This window comes from Podarcis tiliguerta (assembly GCF_965153285.1).
Source record: "Podarcis tiliguerta genome assembly, chromosome: Z".
In the NCBI taxonomy this organism is placed as follows: Eukaryota; Metazoa; Chordata; class Lepidosauria; order Squamata; family Lacertidae; genus Podarcis; species Podarcis tiliguerta.
In genome coordinates, this window is record NC_139553.1 from 25,545,695 (window position 1) to 25,567,946 (window position 22,252).

A 22,252-nucleotide genomic window follows, 5' to 3' on the forward strand; every position below is an offset into this window, starting at 1 on the left:
AAACCTAATTTAAAGAGATTGCTGGAGTGCCAACTAGCCACCAAGGCTCCCTCATGCACTTTTAAGTTTAACCAAATTTTAAAATTATACCCATTTTGCAGAGACATCAGTGAGTACTTTAACTGGGCCTCTCCCTACAGTACATGTATAAAGCTCCAAAAATATTCAATAGTCTAAATCTGAACTATTTTTGGCCATTAGTTAATATAATCATGCAACATCAAAGCATGGTTGATGTACGTAAAAAATCACAACAGTGGCACATTCATCATTATGCTATATCATATCTTCAGAAGACAAACAGATGCCAGTTTGCCACCAGGTTCTATCATTGCTATCCAATCAATCAATTGTTTATGTTTATAGTTACAAATGTATGTCTGGGCCTTTTAATATAATGTAAGAATGTGAATGATTTTACAGTAACTGTCGTCCCTGGTTTTATAACCACAAGACCAAACACACATTTGCAACTATAAGCATAGTGTGAAGAACCTGAGAAATCTTCAAAGGAATGACTAATCTGATTTAGCTAAGAGCACAGTATATATTGGCCAACAGGAATATGAGATAAACATCAGCAATGTTTGTTCTTTCCATGTAAAAAATGGATAGAGGAAGGTTGCAAGATAAACATCTGGCCCACCTTATTACATACACTATTATTCTAATACAGCTGCAAATTAATTCAGGACACTGTTACTAAACCAAAGGTGATTTCAAAATATACACAAAATGCAATAACACATTCTAGTCCACCATCATTTTTATTATCATAAAAGGTAAAGGGACCCCTGACCATTAGGTCCAGTCATGACCGACTCTGGGGTTGCGGCACTCATCTCGCTTTACTGGCCGAGTGAGCCGGCGTACAACTTCCGGGTCATGTGGCCAGCATGACTAAGCAGCTTCTGGCGAACCAGAGCAGCGCATGGAAACACCGTTTACCTTCCCGCCAGAGCGGTACCTATTTATCTACTTGTACTTCGTGCTTTTGAACTGCTAGGTTGGCAGGAGCAGGGACCGAGCAATGGGAGCTCACCCCGTCACAGGGATTCAAACCGCCGACCTTCTGATCGACAAGTCCTAGGCTCTGTGGTTTAACACACAGCGCCACCCGCGTCCCTTTTTTATTATCTTTTATAATTTTATAATTATACAATTTTTTATAATTATTTTTTATTTTTATTATCATAGTGGGCAGTATATTTAGATTTATATATTTACATATTTCTTTAAAAGGGAGATATTATTAGTCAATTGAAAATAACCTTTGAGGATGTTATTTTGGCCATCTTGCTACTACTATCCATCTTTTCTGGCTCTGAAGAAAATCTCAGGAAGATATACCGGTAAAAATTACAGAGTCTTTCTACCCCTTCACAAAATGTGCAACACAGAGAACTCTTTTCTTCCAAATGGCAGCTTTTCAAAGAGTTTGCTGCTTTCAGTAACAGTGGAAATAATTTTGTTATTAGGAGAGGAGCCTTCAGGCAAGATGATGCTTTTACGGTTTCTCTTTTCCACTCCCATCAAGAAAGTAGGCAGAGGAACAGAGCCAGAGAGCAGAGCCCTAAGTCTTGCAAAGGCACGGGCAGCATGAAGAAGGTCCCAAATTCAAATTCCGGGTAGCACTTGGAAAGACATACAGTAGTACCTCGGGTTAAGTACTTAATTCGTTCCAGAGGTCCATTCTTAACCTAAAACTGGTCTTAACCTGAAGCACCACTTTAGCTAATGGGGCCTCCTGCTGCTGCCGTGCCGCCGGAGCACGATTTCTGTTCTCATCCTGAAGCAAAGTTCTTAACCCGAGGTACTATTTCTGGGTTAGCGGAGTCTGTAACCTGAAGCGTATGTAACCCAAGGTACCACTGTACTTCTGTCCAAGACCAGGAAAAGCCACCACTGAGCTAGACGGATCAACACTCTAGCTCAGTTGGAAAAGCTCTTCCTAACCTGGTACTAAGAGACAATTTGTGCAAGATTTTTGATATAACATAAGGTATACATTTTAGCCCCACAGGCTGGGGAAGCGAACCACCGTGTCCTGAAAAGCCTGGGCTCAAGTCCTACCTCTGCCACAAACTCAAGTGTGCAACCCTGGGCCCTATGTTTCGGCTTCAGCATTCCCCATCTGTAAAATGGGCATTAACAGCAAACCTGAGCACCGCATGTTGCAACTCAGTGCCAGCTGCTGGGGACCTGGTGGGGCAGCCAAGAGTGGAGCCAGACGTGGTACCCATTGGTTTTCTCTCCATCCTCCTCCCTCACCAAAGATTCTGTGGGTACTTAAGCAGTGCTTCAGTAAAAAAAAAAATTACCGCCTCCCCGACCCTCATGGCTGCAAATGAAAGAATACTATATAAAAAGCAAGAAGTAGCTGGTGTGGCATTAAATAAAATCATATTTTGCTCTAAGCATCACACATACATACTTGTTCTAACATATTTTCAAAACCCAGTAGGACACAACGCACTCCCTCAACTTGGTTAGCAGAAGCATCCTCTGGAAAGACAAGTGGGAAGCCTAAGCCGCTGCTCTTCAGGAGTGTCTCACACCCTGAGGCCCCGGGGAAAGAGAGATGATCCTCTCCATGTCCAGACAGCGGGCTTCCGATGGAAGCGCTCAGGAGTTCTGAGTGAAGCTGAACTAATTTCTTCTTTGTGCTAAAACCTCACAAATGGAGCTAAACACACAGCAGCATGGGGTGGGGGGGGGGTGTTCCTCTGCATGGAGTCCCTCCAACTCACCAATTCACTTTCACATACGTTAATTTAAAAGGGGGTCGGCGGGAAAGGAGGGCAGCCACAAATCAACCTCAAGGGAGCTAGACAAAACTATACATGTCTTTGTTTGATATAGACATTCCCCGTGAAGAGGGCGAGAGCTACGGTGGAAGAGGAAGGGGCGAGATAAGAAAACCACGCTGCAGCCACCTGAAGGAGAGGCACTTGAGCCGGAAGGGAAACAGCCGCAGCCCCCCTACCCTAATCAGCTCCTTGGATATTCTCCCCCAAAAAACAAAGCTGTTCTATAATAATGATGATGATGATAAGTTCGTGCTCCACTCTCAACAGGTATTTAAGCGGCTGCAAATAAAAAGTTTGGGCCATCTGCTGGAAAAGCAACGTAAGGCTCAGCTAATTAGTGAAAGAAATTCAGGAGTAGCCTTGAAGGCAACGTGGGTCCCCGCTCGCCCTCCCCATTTTCCGCGGCCGGGAAATGAGGCAGGGGAGAGAGATAAGAGTCTCCCCCCCACCCACACGGGGATTACGAAGGTAGCGCACAGGGTCATTCCCAAGGTTCCCCCCCCCTCGCTCATCCGGCCTCTGAAACACATGGCCATTTCCAAAGCAACAACAATCAAGGTCGCCCTATTTTGAAACCGAGGCTTTTTACATTAAAAAAAAAAGACCTACAGCGTAGTGCCCACGCCAAGGACTTCATTTACCAAGGACTATAAATACGAGGTGATTTTTCCTCCGGGAGCTCACACAGCCACAGGCAAACCAACCTGAGGCTGCTTCTCCCACTCCGCCACCCTCTTCCCGCGGCTCCCGCTCGGCTTCTTCCCCCGGAGGAGAGCAGCTCGGAGCACCCACCGCAGCTCCGGCGTCCTGGCTCCAGAGACCCAGCAGCAGCAAGAGCACCAGCAGCGGCGGCGGCGTTGGCGGCAGCAGGCAGTTGGCCCTCGGGCTCAGCTTCATTCTCCTCCTCCTCCTCCCTTCCTCAGCAGTCTCGCAGGCTCCCGGGCTGGTCCTTCGGAGCTGACATGGTCTTCGCAAAAAAAGGGGGAAAAAGGGAAGGAAGGGAAAGAAGGTGGTGGGGGCAGAGGGGGAGAGAAGGTTGGGCTGGGTTGGGCTAAGGCGAGCCGAGGCGAGCGGTGCGCCCGCCCGCTTGTCCTGTCCCCTCCCCCTCGGTCTCTGCAAACCCGCTCGCCTTTCTGTGCAGACTTGCAGACTTGTCCGCGCTCCAAAAAAAAAGTAAAAAAAAAAAGTGTGGGGGAAAAAGAAAAGAAAAGCCGCTCTCCCGGGACTACTTTGTCCCCAAAAAAAGGCACTCTGGGATTCATCCGCCGCACTCCTTGGCTGGTTGAGGAAGCCTCCCAGCGAATGGCCGTGATGGTTAAGATTAAGGGGCTGTTCTTGAAATAGGTGTTGTGTGACGGTTTATTTCTTTTCTTTTTTTCAGGCTCAGAGTCATTCCAGGTAAGCCACCACGAAATAAAAAGTTCAGGTTTTCAAGAGCATTAATGTTCTTTTTCTCTCTCCCTCTCACACACGCAGGGTTCGTGTTCCAACTAAATTTTACTCAGATGGGTCCCACTGAAACTTACGGATTTGTGTTAGTCGTTTCTGTGTGTTGCAGTGGTTCTCCTCTGTATAAAAAGCAGCATCAGATACAACCCGCAGAGTTTGTTTGTGTGTGTATTTGATTGACACTTGATTGGCAGAAGCGGCAAGGTGTGTTTAAACCCCAAATCTGAAAGGGTATCTTTGTGCGCAACCCCCCGTCCTCCCGAGGCGGCGGCAGGTGGGAAGGTGCTCTAGAAAAGAAAAGGGGGGAATAGGTAAGAAAATTGGGTAGGGGGCGGGATTCAGATCAGACCCTTTTGGGAAGTTCTCAGACTTAACCACCACAAGTGTCCTGAGAGACTTACGCTCAATCCTAACCATACTGATCCTATTGAATTCAGTGAGGCTTACTCCCAGGTAGACTTGGTTAGGGCCTCAGTCAACATGCTTAGGGGCGGGCACATGGCTGCATCCTTACTCGGGAGCAAGTAAGCTTTCTGATGCACCCTTGTGATCGGTCTGCTGCTTTCGGCATCCCTTGGCTGCCTATGGAAAGCGGAAAGTGAGTGGTTCTGTATGGACCGTTTAGGATTACAGCCTAGTCCCATTGAACTAACTGAGGCTTACTATTTGCGCGGTAAACTTGCGTAGGGTTGCGCTGTAAGTCTTTGAAACTGGATGCCAGCTCTGAATTGAGAAGGAAAAAATAGGGAGATAAATTTTTGATTGCATTTAACTCCCCAAGATACAATCAGGTTCCAAACCCATGCAAACGTGCAGAACAACTTCAGTGAAAAAAATTCTCAGGAGAATCACAGGTATGAGATACCTCGGAACCTCCAGTGGGCTTGATAAGAGTTCAGAGTTGGACTTCTGTGTCACACCTGTTTGATTCGGTTCCCTAGTTGAGATGCGTGCGTGTAATTGTGCGATCCTATGCAATTGCACTCGAAGCACGGGGTGCTAATTTCAATGGAACTATTAGTCTGCTTCCCTGAGAGTAGTAAATTGCCGCGCAATCCTAACCATGTCTACTCAGAAGTAAGTTCTATTGAATTAAGTGGGGCTTACTCGCAGGTCAGTGGTGTTTGGATTGCAACCTAAGCCACACGGAATTAAGTGAGCCTTGCGTCCATGTGAACGTGAATAGGAGTTAATTGTTTTCTTTAGAAAATAAAATAAAATAAGCAAATGTGAGGGTATGGTCTCCGCTGCGCGCGCGGGCGCATTGTTGGTTACCTACATTTGGTCTGGGATCACCTGAGTGCTCTGGTTATCTCAGATCAAAAGCAGGTGCCCAGCACAACTTCGGAATGATGAACATAGCACAGAAACGGAAGATCAGCAAATCCAAGTTTATTCATTTATCCTTTTTTCTGACTTTGGGGGAAAGAAAGGATGGGGGAGGAGAGGGAGAGAGTTTGATGCGGATCTGCGGCTGCCTACTTGGCTGATTGACAGTCGTGGGCCCGCCCCCTAGCCGTCTCCATTCCTCGCCCGACGCCGCGCTGCCGCGGCCGTTTTGCTGGGGAATTCTCGCTTGCGCGCTCTTTGATCAGGATTCGTGCACCTTACGCGGGTAATGTTTCCCCCCCGGAGGCGGGACCAAGATCTTCCCGTAGCCTAACTGATCGGTAGCAGCACGGTCGGCCCTTCCTGCCCACTCCCCCCCAAAATCCCAAACTTTGTTGTCATGCTGTCTTAACCTGGCTGCCTTCTTTCCCACAGACCGGGGGGCCGGGCGCCGTGAGCAACCCGAGGAACTGAGTTCTCCAGCGGGAGCGAAGCAGTTTCTTTGCCGGCCACGCTGCACCATGCGCGCTGGGTGAGTTTCTGGGGAAGGGCGGCCGGTGGGGGTGATGCTACCTTGACTTTAATCAAATGTAACTTGGTGGAGTCTCTGTTACAACTTTAATTAATTTTTGGTCCTTTACCCCGTGCAGGCTGGTTGCGTTCCTTGTTGCTTTCTGCCTGACTCCAGATTCTGTGAATGGGGTAAGTGTTCCCAGACAATCTCAAAACACATTCTAATCCTGCGCATTTATTTTCCTGAGTCAGAATACACACAACATTGGGGCCTCCTCTCAGGTAAAAATGTGTCCAGTTGATACTTAATGTGAACTGGGTGCACACTTACCACAGAGTAAGCTCTGTTAAACTTGATGCAATTTAGTTCCAAGTAAATGTTTGTTGGCTGTATGCCCTAATTCGGGGAAATAATGCATACTCAGTGTCTACTCCAGAGTAGGGTGCTGGATGATAACATCAGTGTCCATGATGCTGTAAATGAACTAGTAGAAATGGTAGTGAGACTTATTCTTGTATGGGATGGCAGCATGATGGTTGCACTTCATTTAAAACCCCTGCTGCATTTTCTGTAATAACTGGGGTGCTTTGTATGTGGATTGTGGAGTTTGGGCCTGGAACATGAGGGTCTGTGGATGCCAAAACACAGGGACACTACATGCAGTAAATGTCCTATGCATCTTTTGTATATTTACTCAAAAGCTTACTTGATTCCCAAGTAAGCATTGTAGAGAAGTGCAACCCCTTACTGGTGTCTATTTTTTACTTGTGGTACTTAAAGTAAAACTTCTCTGTCCTTGAACACATGTGCTATATATAAAATTGCAAAGTTGGGAAGCCACGTACTGGAATGATAAATAAAACCAATTAGTTTTTGAGCCCTTCATCACATTTTCTTCTTTCCTCTGGGGTGGTCTTCAGAACTCTTTGAAAGTTTGGGTTTATGCATCTATGGAGGGTATTGTAAGAACATAAGCCAAAGTCATGGCCAAGGTAAACCGCATTTACCATCCATTTAGGTTTGGAAGCAGTTACTGCTTCTAAAGAGAATGGGATGAGGATGCTTAAGCCTCCTTTTCTCTCTATTCTAGACTGCACTCTGTGCAAGCTCAGAAGCACTCTTTGCAAAGGGGCTGGGCTGACTTTCCTGCTGAACTATGGCTCCTTGCTTTTTAAAGTTAGCCCTTATAAACTGTCCCTTTACGGGTGGTGCACTGTGCAGCTATAAGCAGGGGGCTATAGGGGGCCATGTGATGAAAACTGCATTTAGGGCTCCTGTCAAAGAGAGGCTGTGTACACACAATACATTTAAAGCACATGGCCTGCCCCAAAGGATCCTAGAATCTGTGTTTTTTAAGGGTGCAGGGAACTGTGGTCGTATGAGGGGGAAACAACAGTTCCCATGATTCATTGGGGCAAGTCATGTGCCTTAGATGTGTGGTGTTCTGTGTAGGCTTAGGTCCTTAGGAGCAGGCCTGTTGGTAGCTTTATGCTGATCACAAGTTCTAGAGTTCAGGGACAGGACTTCTTAAAGCCTCTGAGAAGCATGAGAGCTAAATGTCTTCTTGAGATTCCCTTCCTACGCTTAGAGTCATAGAATCGTAGACTCCTAGTGTTGGAAGGAATTCCAAAGGTCATTTAATCCAACGACTTGCAATGCAGTTAGAATGTATAGTTTGTCAATGTTGATATGACTTGGTTCATTGTGGGGCCTGGGGACATTTCTGGTGCTATACTGTGGCTCAAATTAAGCCCTCTTTGTGTTATGCAACATATGCAGAACAGACAATATCTACACTGGACTGGGAAAATGCTTTGTGATGCCACAGGTCTTTTTGTTGTATATGTCAAATTAGTTTGCTTTGTAAGGGCAGTAATTCCAGACTGTGCTCATCTGAAACATAGGTTTTTGTACCACCACCAGCTGTTGGTTGAATATTGTTTTTGAATATTAATATAAAGTGCTTCTTACTTGTCTAAATGCCCCTTCGCAAAAGTTCCCATATGGCAAAAGCCCTCGTTTTACAAGTGCTTTTGTTAGTGCTGCAGTGCTTAATTGTGTTAGATTCATTAACACTTTCTTGGTTGAGTTAAAAAAAGGTGACATGGGTGTTTGTGAGGGGAGGGTAGTCCTCCCATGAGTCATAATCTCCAGATACTCAGCTTTCATTAAAGCGCAAGAGAAATAAAGTTTATAGCACGTGTAGAACCTAAGATGATAAAAGGTTTCCAGGTAATTAGGCAGCAGATTGAAAACAATATATGTGCCTTTTAGTATAAGTGCTGATGAAAATCACACCATTCTCACGGGGGGGGGGGGGCAGATACAAAAGAAGACAGGGCTCCAGAGGGAATTTAGTAGGTGTAGAACAGTGTTTCCCTGACTTGGGTCTCCTGCTGTTTTTGGACTTCAGTTCCCATCACCCCTGACCACTAGTCCTGCTAGCTAGGGATTATGGGAGTTGTAGTCCAAAAGCAGCTGGCGACCCATGTTTCAGAAACACTGGTGTAGAACATCTATCAAAGGTGCCTACCTTCTTTTGCATCTGGCTACCCTTACTTTAAAAGAGGGGTCTTCCCATATCTCATGGCCAGGAAAGGATAACTCTTAAGAGGATGCTTGTGATATGGTGCCTGTACATGATTTATCTAGAACAAAGTAGGGGTTTTTTTAATTCTTCAGAGCTATTGTTGTTTACTTACATACAAGTTTTAAACTATGTATAAATCTTTTGTTGGACTAACAGGTGTATAAATTTTGTTAAAGTAAGAAAAAACACAACGTATTTTCAACTGGAAAAAAGTAACTGTGATTCCAAGCTTTAATGACTTACAGCCAAGGGTATAAACCAGGTGTTCACAAAACAGTGTTTAACACACTAATCCAGGTATCGCTATGGATTCGTGGTTGAAGATGGAAGATGGCACGTCTGTTGCTTCAACTAAATTGATATTTAGTTGTCCTTTTTATTCCCTCGTTGTGTTTTATATTAAAACACAACAGGAGCAATAAAAAGACAGTTAAAAATCATCTAGCATCTGACAGAGTACATTCATATTTATGCAACAGGAAGAAGAATCCTTATGTGGTCCACCATGACACTCAGCAAAAATCAAGTGGTCTGTAGAGAAATATGTTTGGGAACCCCTGCTGTAATCCTAACTCTACTTATCTGGTAGTGAGCCCCATTGAATTTACGATTATATGCATGCTTAGGATTGCACTATAAATGTTGGGTGTTTCGTAGGACTGGGGTGAAAAAGCTAAGTAGCCAAACTCTCTAGTTGTGTATCAAGGTTCATACTGTCAAGTTATGCAGATGACACTTTTCAGTTAGCATTGTTCAGTAGCTCTTGTGTTTCCATCCCCTGTTTTCTGCAACATAAGTTGGGCCAGACCAGTGATTTCCCCAAAGGGTAGTTTCTAAATGACCCAAATGTGTCAAATTACTTAACTTGGATCAGTACTGTACCTGGGATAATTGGGTCGGCTCCTTAATTTGCAGAAAAACTGATCCACTTGTCTTGCCAGCTGTTTTGGGTTTAATCAGTTGTGACTCACTTCCAGGTTACAGTGCTTTAGGGTAATGGTGCTAGATTGTGAGCATTGGCTTATTTCTATCCCGGCCCATACACTGAAAGCCTTAACTGTTCTTTCCAGGAAGTACCGTATTTTTCGCTCTATAAGACGCACCAGACCACAAGACGCACCTAGTTTTTGGAGGAGGAAAAGAAGAAGAAAAATATTCTGAATCTCAGAAGTCAGAACAGCAAGAGGGATTGCTTCACAATGAAAGCAGCAATCCCTCTTGCTGTTCTGGCTTCTGGGATAGCTGCGCAGCCTGCATTCGCTCCATAAGACGCACACACATTTCCCCTTACTTTTTAGGAGGGAAAAACTGAGTCTTATAGAGCAAAAAATATGGTAAATCTCAGTAAAAAGAGCCCTGCTGGATCAGGCCAATGGTCCATCTAGTCTAGCATCCTATTCTCACAGTGGCCAACCAGAGAGATGCTTGTGAGAAACCCACAAGCTGGAGCCAAGTACATGAGCACCAGTTTCCAGCAACAGGTATATTCAGAAGCATTACTGATTTTGACTGTGGAGGCAGAACATAGCAATCATGGCTAATAGCCACTGATTGCAATGCAGCTTGTTCCTGAGTGAGTTCATTTTGACTGGAACAAATAAAGTACTGTGGCTTATTTCTCCTACTGCGTTATTTTTGTTTTCAAACTAAATGGCATTCTGTATTCAAGTCAGTAATTGCTGAAGAGCAATTTGAACCTGTGTTAAAGGCATGTGAGTCATCTTGTGAGGCTGCTCTGTTTTGGTTTTTCCTCATTTGGCAATTCTTAGATGTGACACTAGCCCTAATTCAGCACTTGTAGCTTCATGGTGATACAAATGTGTAACAGAGAAAGATGGCAAAGCTCCTGTTTTCCTTTCCTGTTATATTTTTCATCACCATGTGATGAAAAATCTGTTGAAAGTGATAGCTAGATAGATGAATAGATGTGCTTCTGAGTCATTGATCCATGCACCAGAGGAGTAGCCAGCATTGTGCCTCCACATTTTTTTTAGACTCCAACTCCCATCAACCCCTACCAGCATTGCCAGTGGTCAGGGATGATGGGAGCTGTAGTCCAACAAATATGAAGTAGGCCACTATTGTTTCCTTGGATTGGCACTGGATCTCCAAGATTACTGTTAGGTGCAGTCATTTTCATTCAGGCTGAGAAAGCTCAGGCCCAGAGGCCAAATGTGACCCTCCATGCCTTTCCTTGAATTTGCTATAGACCACACTGCTCTGCTCCTCAAGCATTATTACAGTGGTACCTCTGGTTACGAACTTAATTCGTTCCGGAGATCCATTCTTAACCTGAAACCATTCTTAACCTGAGGTACCACTTTAGCTGGCACATGATTTCTGTTCTCATCCTGAGGTAAAGTTCTTAACCCGAGGTGATACTACCGGGTTAGTGGAGTATGTAACCCGAGGTGTTTGTAACCTGAGGGTACCATTGTATTATCTGTGCTAGCTTGGAATGTTTCCTTGAATTCTGATAAGTCTATTTCGCTTGCATGGATGGAGTGTGCAAGTGTGTATGTGGAAAAACTCCTATTGGACAAAGATAAAATTTACATTTGGTGCTCCACCTGCTTTTGGCATGTGGCCCACAGAAAGCGAATGTGGCCCTTGGGCTAAGAAAAATTCCCCACTCCTGTTTTAACTGGAGATAGTGAGCGTTAATCATGGGACAGTATGTGTACAAAGCAGGAAGCTTGTCCTTATTGTGTGTTTTTTCTTTCCCTGGGCCTCATAGCGGTACCTTCTTCCCCTAGTCCTTGTGGTTTGCTATAATGGACCAGACCAGGTCTAAAGCAGCTTCTGGTTGGGTCAGTTTAATACCTAAAGGAGAAAATATGAATATTTTCTCCTTTGCAGAATCGTGGGGCATAGCTGAGTTAAAGAGGGAGCTTAGCTTTTCTGTATCACATGCACACCCTTGAACATGCTTATTTTTTTGAAAAGAAGTAGATACTGTTAAAAATGGCTACAAAAAGACAAATCCTTGCATGGATGGGAAAAGAGGTTGTATCTCAATGGCAGAACATAGTTGCATACAAAATGCCTCGGGCTCAGTTGCTGGAATTAGAGAAAGGCCATAGCTCAAGAATTATCTGCTTTGTATGCAGAATGTCCAGCATCTTCAGGCAGGGCTGGGTGAGACTCCTGTCTGAAACCCAGGAGACTTGCTGCTAGTCTCTGTTAGCAGTACAGAGTTACAATGAACTGGCCCAAAACATTTCGCTACCTGAGGTGGAGGATAATATGGTTTCCAACCACCACACCCATTATTTGTACAAAGCTAAGTAGAGCAGCCGTTGAATCTTGCTATGATAGGGCAGTGTCCTCTAGTCTACTGAATCTCGGAGCAGCTGGCTAGCTCTAGTGACAACAAGGCATGGCATGTGGCATACACAACCCTTCCCTCTCATACCTCATTGCCACCTCTCAGCATCTGCAGCATGAGCAATCTGCTTCGCTATGGTAGGGCCTGGACCAATGCCTGATTTGTTGGTGCGGCGTAAGTGAAACGGAGATCAAAGCATCCATTTGTGGCTCTGGGTATAGAGCAAGTATGGAATGATTTGTTATTTTCATGCTCGGACTATACCAGAGCTGCATCATGTGTGATAAGCTTCATTCACAAATGCCAGTTTCGCATAGGAAGGCTGCATGAGTGCAGGCATCATATCTATGCATGTATGTTGCATGAGTATGTTGTGAGCATACCTGTGATCCACCTTTGAGCTGTGTGCACCCCAGGGTATGCATAGCCTGGAAGCAGATTTTGCATCTTACTGAAGCTAATCTGGGTCTGGGTCTGAACCTGCTTGGAGCCTTTATAGACCAAAACCACTCTCCTCCAGACCTTTCTGTCTAGCCTACAGAACTTTCCTAGGCTTCCATCGCTGGCTTTGCTTCACATTGAATGTTTCTTCCTGGCTAGAATGTGTTCCTGAACTCTGAGAATGCCTCTTGCTTGCAAGTAGAAAAACTAACCTTTTTGCATTCACTGGCCCACCCACTTTTGACTCTGCCTCCACTCATCACTGCCCCACCTTTGTCCTGAGAAAGGTTCCCTACCTGCGGGGAAGAAAACATAATGTGAATGACTGCAATAAATGGAGTAGATAGATATTTAAATTGTTCTTGGACTCATCTATTAGAGTTCAAGCCATCTACAGTAGGTGCCAGTGGTACTAAAATAGGTTTGCTCAAAGGCATTTGTGTATATTGGAACCCTGCTATTAGATTAGGCAAATGCTGATAACTTCTGAACTGTTAGTTGCAGCTTCCTGATTTAAAACCCTTGTATTTTATAATTATTATTTGCTTAGACAAATTGAACAGTACCAAATTTTAAGCATTTGGCAGGAGATCATTATAAGATGGAGGAAGGAGCAGGATTAAGGAGTTCATTGTCCTTAGCTAAAAGCAAATAGGCACTGAGCTGTATGCAAGTTGGTTACAGGGAAAGAGACATTTTGTTGATAACTTCAACAAAACTTAACAATAGTTTTTTGTGTTTTTTTGCAGGGGAGGGGAGCATGTGTGTGAGGGTTTTCTTGGCTAGAGAAAAAGAGGTGCAGTACAATCAGGTCTCGTGCAGGGGTTATGTTCCACCTCTGTGCTACTGTCCTTACCTTATGGAGCTGGCACAACATGCTGTCCTTACCCCACCCTAAGCAAGGCAGAAAGGTGTCAATAGTGCGTGAGAGCATCCCAGAGCCAAGTAAGCAAGACAGAAAGCTTGAAAGCTCTTCCCGCACTAGGGGAAAAAAAACCCTGTGCAAAAGGAGCTTTTAAGCTCTCTGCCTTGTGTGCAATTAATTCTCACAGGCCTTTTAATGAAATGTGATCCTTTTCCCATGGAATATTTTGGATGAGAACTGGTGGCCCTCCAGATGTTGCTGGGCTCCCAACACCCACCAACCCCAGCCAACACAAATGAAGTTGTGGTCCAGGAACATCTGGAGGGGCTATAAGATATCTCTCTGTTTTAGGCTGTGGTTATGTGTTGTTGGTATGACTTTAATTGGGATGGGAATAGGTGATAATTCAGGTTCTGTGACCCTAAGCTATATTAGTGTTACCTACATGATTCATGGAAACATGATATATAAATATTATTTTAGAAGGAAGGAGATGGGGTTGTTTGTACGTAGAAAGAAGCTTTGTACACAGACCATTGGTCCATTCAGCTCAGTACTGTCTACACTAACTGGAAGTGGTTCTCCAGGGTTTCAGACAGGGTACAATCCCAGCCCTTAAGATACTACCAGGGATTGAACCTGAGACCTTCTCAGCTGCTCTGTCATTGACCAATGCCACACTTTGGATAATTTCCACCTGGTTGTAGAGAGTAATCCAAATAGGAGCAGCATTAAAAAACAACAACTTATCAGTGATGTATGATAAAACCCAAATAACTATTTTAAAAAGATAAAAATTAAGATAATATGAATTGAGTATGTGACAATAAAACTGCCAGTATTGGAGTTCTATACTTATGTATCAGGAGTTGCTATTTATTTATTTGCTTAATGTTTTGAAAATTAAGCAGTGATGTCTGAGCTGGGTTTCTTCCACCATTAACCTGTATTTTTTAGGGCAGCCTGGCTCCCTTCATGGTCGCCTTACCAAACTGGGTTCCCTCCAGATGTTGTTGGACTACAACTCCCCTCGTCCCATAGCATTTGCCCTGTTGTTTGTTGCTGATGGGAGTTGTAGTCCAATAACTTCTGGAGGGCACCTGGTTGGGGAAGGCTGCTCTAGGAATGCAAGCACACTTCGGGTTTTGTCATGCTTCTAGATCCTTTTGTAGTTGTTTGACTTCCATTGTGAAATGAACTTTGTCATCTCCCTCCTGACCTCAAAAATGGAAGATCTGGGAACTGGAGTGCCACGTGATCACTTCTTTTGTCAAATGGCATAAGAGGCTGACAGCATGCTATGAAGCTTCAGACCGGAATTTTAGATAATGTTCTGCACCATATGAGATCAATAGACTGCCTTTGAAAGAACAGGTGTGGCACCTACGGAAGTGGTGCTAGAACTGCAAAATTCTATTTCCAAGATCAGAACCAACAATTAAAGAAAGGTTCACAAATTTAAGAAGTCGTAGAAACTAAAACATTTATTCCTAGGTTCTCTAGTTTTTTCCCTTTTGGTTAATCATTTAGCAATTAAGCATTTAATTCTCAATTATAATTGCAATTAAAAAACAAAACAACCCAAAGTATGCTTCCGTATGTGCACCACTACCACATCACTCAAAGGCAAAATTTCAAAGTAAAAGATCCAGTTGATGGGCTAGGAATTGCATGGTTGTCAAGTATATACTGTAATTATTCCTTCTCAGCCTTTTACTTGCTACTTTAACAAACTGGTGGCGCTATATATACCAAAGTTCCTATCCTTATGACTTCATAAAACTAAGGAAACATAAAGCCAGTATTCCCTGAATCAGAAGCAAAATAAAAATACCTACCAAATGAATTATGCTTTGAAGTGTAGGGCCAAACGATGTGTGAAATTAAACACATGGTTTGAAACAGATGAAACACCTGTTTCTGCTTTGGGTGGTGTTGGGAGTCCAAGCATTGCCAGCCCAAGACATTTTGCTGCCTGAGGTGAAGTAGAAAATACTTCCCACCCCTGCTGTGCAACTCTCTATAGGCTACAGGCAGGGGCTGGGTGAGCCATGACCATGGTGGCAGCTTCTTCCTCCTCTGAGCCTGGATGTGCTGCTCACATGCTCACTCTCCTGCTGACCATCTGACAGGTGCAAGGGAGGAAAATACCACTGTACTATGCAGGTGCAAGTGTTGAGTGCAAGTGCCACACTTGTAGGCAGCTTCTGGCAAGCACCTTGAGGCACAGCAAAAAGTGTGGGGCAGAAGTCTCTTGCATCCCGGGATGAAAGGGCAGATTTTCATCAGGACTGTGAGTTAACTTGTGGTGAAGTCAAGAGCTGACTCTGGTTTTCACAGTGCTTTAGAGCAAATAGGCACTGAATTATCAAGTCAGCCACATTTTCTCCTTGCCCTGCTAGACTAATGAAAGAGTGCTGATTGTTGTTCAGCCATTCCATGCAGATTAAGCATGCCTGAACCCACAGATTTTATTTGGCCTAATTAGGTATGCCTATCTTGGGCCAGACTGTTTCATCTGAGAGGTGGATATTGTAATGTCCCTCTAGATAAAGTCTGAGGCATCTACTTTGGAGGCTTCATTCAAAGTATTTTGGGAGGATGAAAGGGATATAAGTTTAATGAATGAATAAATATTTCAGAAGACCAAATGTTTTAAACTATAATGTGAAAGCATTTGGAAAAGTATGGAAAAGTTGGAAAAGTATGTGTGTTATAAAATGGTCAGGGTCACCTACATTTTATGATGTCAAGAGCTTTCACAGGTAATGGTTTATGGAGTACGCTATTCCCTGTGGATAAGTGATCCAATTAAAGCATTTTCACAGACTAGAATGAAACTGGAATGCTTTACTGACTTGTAAATGTTGATTGAGATAGAAGGGAAATGACTATTTTTAACATAGAAGTACATTCCAGTTGAGGCATATTATATATCCTACTCACTCCAAGCCCTGTCTAATATTATTAATCATGTTCTTTTATTTGTATGCCACCCTTCATCCGAAGATCACAGGGCAGTTCACAACATAAAAATACAGGAACCGGATGGATAAGATGCCACAGTGCAAAATGTTTTTCTTTTGCTGCTATGGCTGGTAGTGGTTCTGTAGGGTTTTCCAAAAGGGGCTCTGCAACATTAGCCTTACTCAGAGAGGCCTGGGATTGAAGCTGGGAACTTCTGCACTGCAAAACATGTGCCCTACCACTGAGCTATGGTCTTTCCCCATAAGTTACTCCTACACAGGAAGCTGCCTTGTCGGGAAGTCAGACTGCTGATCCAGCTAACTCAGTATTGTGTACAGTGAGTGGCAGTGGCTCTCCAGGGTTTCAGAAACAGACTTATTTTCCCAGCCCTCTCTGGAGATGCCAGGGATTGAGCCTGGGGCATTCTGCGTCCAAATCAGATCTTGTGGCCGTTCCCCATACAGTCATGCCTCAGGTTACAGACACTTCGGGTTGCGCACCGCGCCGATCCCAGAAGTACCAGAATGGGTTACTTTGGGTTTTGGTGCTTGCGCATGCGCAGAAGCGCAACTTGCGCAGACGCGACGCTGCAGGTTGTGGATGCTGCGGGTTGCGAACGTGCTTCCCACACAGATCACATTCGCAACCCGAGCATCCACTGTATTGGCAAGTGTGGTGTGGAGGAGAGTGGCCATTAATGGAAGGCACCTCCTCCCCAAAGCATGAAACCACCACTGCCTGGCTGCAAACCACATGCTTCATAGAAATAGCCCCATTCATTGGTTTCTGTGGAGCTACCCCAGAGTGTTTCATATCTCTCTCTTTCTCCGCTCAACTGATCCTTCCCCCACCCAAAGAAATAGAATTTCAGCATCTTTTTGGTGAAAATTATTTGCTGATAAGGAAAGATCTCAATGGCCGTGTTTGCTATGGTAGCTTTCCATTCAAACTGCCAAGAACAATCCGGCCTGAGTTGTAACCATTGTCCAACTTGTGTCTCAAACTTTCCTGGTCACTAGTCACAGGATAATGCATGTGTGTTTTTTTCCAGTAAAAGGTTGGGGTATTTGGAAAAAATGACACAATTTATCTCTCCCTCTCCCCTCCCTAACTAGAGAACTGTTTAAACTTGAATTCAAGATAGCTGTGAGCCCTTGATGTTTGTTTTTTGATAAAGCAAGTGATTGCGATTGTGAAATGAGACCTGGTCCTACGATTGTGCTTATTACCTTTGCTCAAACTGAAGACTGTTCACAAGGATACTGGCTGGTGGATTTCCCTTTTTGTCTGATTGTGATTTTATACCTAAATATAAATTGATGGAGTTATTGGCTCAATTTCAAGCTGGCTGTTGATGTGACTTCTATCTGTGTAGGTCCAATGGGGTTTAGGTGGAATAAAGCTTGCAGATAGTTAATGTGAACATTTTTTTCATTTTTTCTTTGTTTGGAACCATAATTGTACAGAAGAATGCAATAATTGATGAACAGGAGCTAAATGCACAAGTACTGTAATCTGTTTAGCACATGGATAATACAATAGCCTCCCTGAGTCTAAAGATACAATTAGACAATTCTTGCTTGAAGACTTTTTAGCTAGCCAGTCCAGATTACATTCCTGTAATCTGCCATGGTGCTGGAAGTTGCTTCTTGGCAAACCACATTAGTCCCCCAGGATATCAGGCAATTGTAATAAACACCACATCATACAAAAAACAATTCCTCAGCCTCTTCCTACTTAACCACACATTTCAATTTATCTTAAACAAGTTGGTAAGAGCCCAGAAATATTATTTAGCTCCCTTGCAGAGCAAGCTTCAGCTCCTCCTTTCTAGCTCTTCACTGGGTCACTCCTCTCCACTGGGGGTCACATTGGCCCAGCTATCTCCCCACCCCCAGCCTCTCTTAAGTGGAAATTGCTTGACAAAAACGTATTTCATTTGAAATAGTGTTAGGAAACCTGCTTCCCCCCCATGCCAGTTGGGACTGATGGGAGTTGGAGTCCAATAGCACATACCTGTATACAGAGGTGGTTCCCCTTTCCTAACGTAGGCAGAAGGGCTATGTTTCTCTGTGGACATACTGTACAGTGGTACCTCAGGTTACATACGCTTCAAGTTACATACACTTCAGGTTACATACGCTTCAGGTTACAGACTCTGCTAACCCAGAAATAGTACCTCGGGTTAAGAACTTTGCTTCAGGATGAGAACAGAAATTGTGCGGCGGCGGTGTGGCGGCAGCAGGAGGCCCCATTAGCTAAAGCGGTACCTCTGGTTAAGAACAGTTTCAGGTTAAGAACGGACCTCCAGAACGAATTAAGTTCTTAACCTGAGGTACCACTGTACTTCACAGCCTTAGTGTCAGTGCTGTTCATGGCTTTTTCTTTACTTTTCTCTCTTCTTGCATATTCTGAGACTTCCCAATCTATGACTTCTGCTCCTCTAGCTTTGCTACTGTCTATCAGGAGAAAGGACAGTAGAGATACCCCACTCCAGAGGAGCACACATTAGTTCAAAAGTAATCTGACAAGCCCTCTATCAGGGATGCAACTTCCTGAAATTTAAGTAGAAGTGACTCTGCGTTTTTGCATTTGACCTTAGGACACAAGGGAATAATGGAGGAATCAAAGCAAGGATCAGGATAAGGGTTGGAGCAGCTCTTGGAGTGTGGGGGTGAGCTTCTGTCCATACAGAGTCTGCTGTGTTGCTAAAGGAAAATATCAGTGGTATCAATCCAGTGATATCAGGGGCTTCATTGCCTCCTTGGAAGCCACAGAAAGTGTGTGTGATTTAAGCAGGGAGAGTCACAGTTGACAGACACCCATAGCAAGTTTGCAAAGGCAAGCAGCTGAAGTTTGATTGCCTTATGTGGACTTTCCTCTTACTGAGTTCAGCATTAAATCTGTTGGGTCCGGTTTTAACTCTTGAAAACATCCCTAAGGTCAAGCAGGCCAGGAAGAGGTCGGCATGGAATTAAATATATTTGCCCTGGCATTAAGGAAGAGTCGTTTGCCCAAAGTCCAGAGGTGACTGGCAAATAGTTGCTGAGGATTAATGAGTAGATGGTGTGATGGATGGGTTTTGGAGATTGCATCAGTGCGAATATATCTTGAGCATCTCCTGGAGAGTTTCAGCTTATCCTCTTCATTGTTTTCCTTCTTTTTATTACTCTGGCAAAACAAACAGGGGGATCTTTATCTTTTGAAAAGGAAATCCAGGCTCTGGCAAGATCGACTTCAAACAAGCAGTCATCTTGGCTTCTTGATGTGCAAGCCACATGGAAGCTCTTCATGGCAGATTTGCTGGTTTTGCTGTGTCACTTCTGTGCAGAGGGAAGGACAAGTTGTAGTGGTGCTGACACAGAAATTGTGGGTTCTCAAGCTATGTTGTATCAGGTCCAGTCCTACCATTAGACAGAGTGAATAATTGCTTTAGGGAGCAGATGTTTGCAGGGCGGGCACCATCAGAATGAATCTCACCACTGGTGGTCCATGGACCACAGTATGGGAACCCCTGGCATAGAACATAAGGGATATCTTTATTTAATCACGGCTACGTCACAGCTACAACCATGCTGTATTCCTGATGTAAAACTCTCAATGTCTTATTTTCTCTGGCAATACCAGGCTTCCTCAACCTCGGCCCTCCAGATGTTTTTGGCCTACAACTCCCATGATCCTGAGCTAGCAGGACCAGTGGTCAGGGATGATGGGAACTGTAGTCTCAAAACATCTGGAGGGCCGAGGTTGAGGAAGCCTGGGCAGTACTATGCGGAGATGAGAATTATTATTTTTTTTGCTTATGAACAGCATCACGAACGGCTAATGCATGGACTAATGCTTCTCTGGTTTCTAGTGCCCCATCTAGATCACTCTCTGCAGGCCACAAATTGCAGGAAGCAGTTTAATCTTGTAGGTTAAATGTAGGCCAGGCAATTAGCCTGGAATTCTGCCTGCTTTTATTTTCAGCTGATGTTTATAAATTCTTGCTCTCCCATATGGCAACACAACCTCTCTGGCTTGGCTGCGGTGCTTAGTCAGATAAGTAGTTTTTGAATTAATTGCCTAGAGGCATTTGCGTTGACTAGGATACGAAGCTGCCTTATACCAAGTCAGAGCATTGGGCTATCTAGCCCTATATTGTCTGAACTTACTGGCAGCAGCTCTCTGGGATTTCAGGCAGGGTTGCTTCCTCAGCCCTACCTGGTGATACTGGGGATTGAACCTGGAGCCTGCTGAGTTAGGCTAATGGCCTATCTAGTACAGCATCCTGTTCTCACACTGGCCAACCCATGGGGAGACTGCAAGCAGGGCCTGAGTGCAACAGCACTTTCTCCAGCTGTGATTCCTCACAACTAATTCAGTGGTATCTCGGGTTAAGAACTTAATTCTTTCTGGAGGTCCGTTCTTAACCTGAAACTGTTCTTAACCAGAGGTACCACTTTAGCTAATGGGGCCTCCTGCTGCCGCCACACCGCCGCCGCACGATTTCTGTTCTCATCCTGAAGCAAAGTTCTTAACCCGAGGTACTATTTCTGGGTTAGCAGAGTCTGTAACCTGAAGCGTCTGTAACCTGAAGCGTCTGTAACCCGAGGTACCACTGTATTCAGAGGCATTACAGCCTCCAAAAGTGCAGATAGAACATAGCCATTAGGGCTAATAGCTGCTGATGTTCTAATATTGATCTTCATAGCAGACATTCTACCACTGAATTGTGAGTTTTCCATCCTGCTTAATAGGATAACAGGGTTTTTTCTTTCTTTCTTTCTGGAAAGTTGGGGGGGGGGGGGAGAGATTTATCTTCAATCCACTTTATTTTCCCACCCAAAAATTTTGCAGATAGAATCTGTTATTTTATTAATTAAAATGCATACAATTAATAAACCAAGCTGTCTTTAATTGAGGACAGCTATAATTTCTACTTGTTGGGGTTGGCATAGAGCAGGGGTGGCTAACTCCCAAGAGACTGCAATCTACTGAGAGTTAAAAACTGGCAGTGATCTACCCCCTTTTGGGGGGCTCAGGTCAAAGTTGTTGAGCTTCTTTGAGGTGAGCCAATGATCTACCACAGACGTCCAGTGATCTACTGGTATATCACGATCTACCTGTTAGATGTGACCAGGCGTAGAGCAAATGTTATAATCTTGGGAGTTTTTAAGAGGCTCCTATTGGGATGCAGAGGTTTACAAAGGCTGATCTGGCTTGGTCCGGGTTGTGTGTGTGCATGCAACTCTGCTGCTTCGTTTACCAGAGGTGAGCACATCTAAGCAAACTGCCTGCCTAGCTTGTTCTCACCTGTGGAATCGTGATGTATTCTTGGTGATTATACATTGCTGACTTGCACCACCAGAATTGATCTTTGGTAACTTGAGCAGAAGTAACAAAACAATAGTAAACAATAGTAAATCCCCAAAGTCTTCTCCAAAAGCAATAGAGGGTCAACATGGGCTTAATAATTTACCGATTTCCAAAGGTTTGCCATGTTACTGTATTGCAGCAAAACCAACGAAGAATCTCTTGTGGCAGACAGGCACATTGATTGTATCATAAGCTTTTGTATAATGCAATCCATTTTATCAGATGCATGTGTGTTATCCTGAGTTACAGATACACCCACATCCACCCACCCCACACAATTGGCAGAGGCAGGTTTTAAACAATGAAGTCAGAACGATATGTATTACCAAAAGCACAGGCAGTGATAATGTTTTACTGGGGTCAGTTACCAGAAAATAGGGGCTCTGTCAGAGCATACAGTATTGACTCTAGATTGGTAAGCTTTCAGCATCTCTCAGAATTCAAAAGTGTGCTATGCTGACGTGTGCTCTAGTAGGCAGAGAGATATACAGCAGCCCAGTTCATGCTGATCACCATTTGATTATTCCTCTTCCCATATATTGCTTGCCTTTATTTAAATATTTATGCATTGCACCTTCATAAAAACAAGGTTTTTATGTGC

General features: G+C 44.1%; 2 protein-coding genes across 7 annotated transcripts in view; one reads left to right on the top strand and one right to left on the bottom strand.

Moving 5' to 3' along the window:
* Positions 1-3,736, bottom strand: part of COL4A5 (collagen type IV alpha 5 chain) — a 132,374-nt gene extending 128,638 nt beyond the window's left edge. Inside the window, exon 1 of the mRNA XM_083423348.1 lies at positions 3,603-3,736. Within this exon, the coding sequence (XP_083279474.1) occupies positions 3,603-3,707 (105 nt within the window). The 5' untranslated portion in view covers positions 3,708-3,736. The remainder of the gene's footprint in view (positions 1-3,602) is intronic.
* Positions 3,737-4,072: 336 nt separating this feature from the next.
* Positions 4,073-22,252, top strand: part of COL4A6 (collagen type IV alpha 6 chain) — a 174,703-nt gene continuing 156,523 nt past the window's right edge. For 4 of the 6 annotated variants that reach the window (XM_083423342.1, XM_083423346.1, XM_083423344.1 and 1 more), the window contains exons 1-3: positions 5,749-5,874; positions 6,024-6,120; positions 6,239-6,290. In XM_083423342.1, coding sequence (XP_083279468.1) covers positions 6,110-6,120; positions 6,239-6,290 — 63 coding nt within the window. In that variant the 5' untranslated portion in view covers positions 5,749-5,874; positions 6,024-6,109. Of the gene's footprint in view, positions 4,209-5,748; positions 5,875-6,023; positions 6,121-6,238; positions 6,291-22,252 lie in introns of those variants that run through there. The other 2 variants (XM_083423343.1, XM_083423345.1) reach the window with 1 other exon arrangement.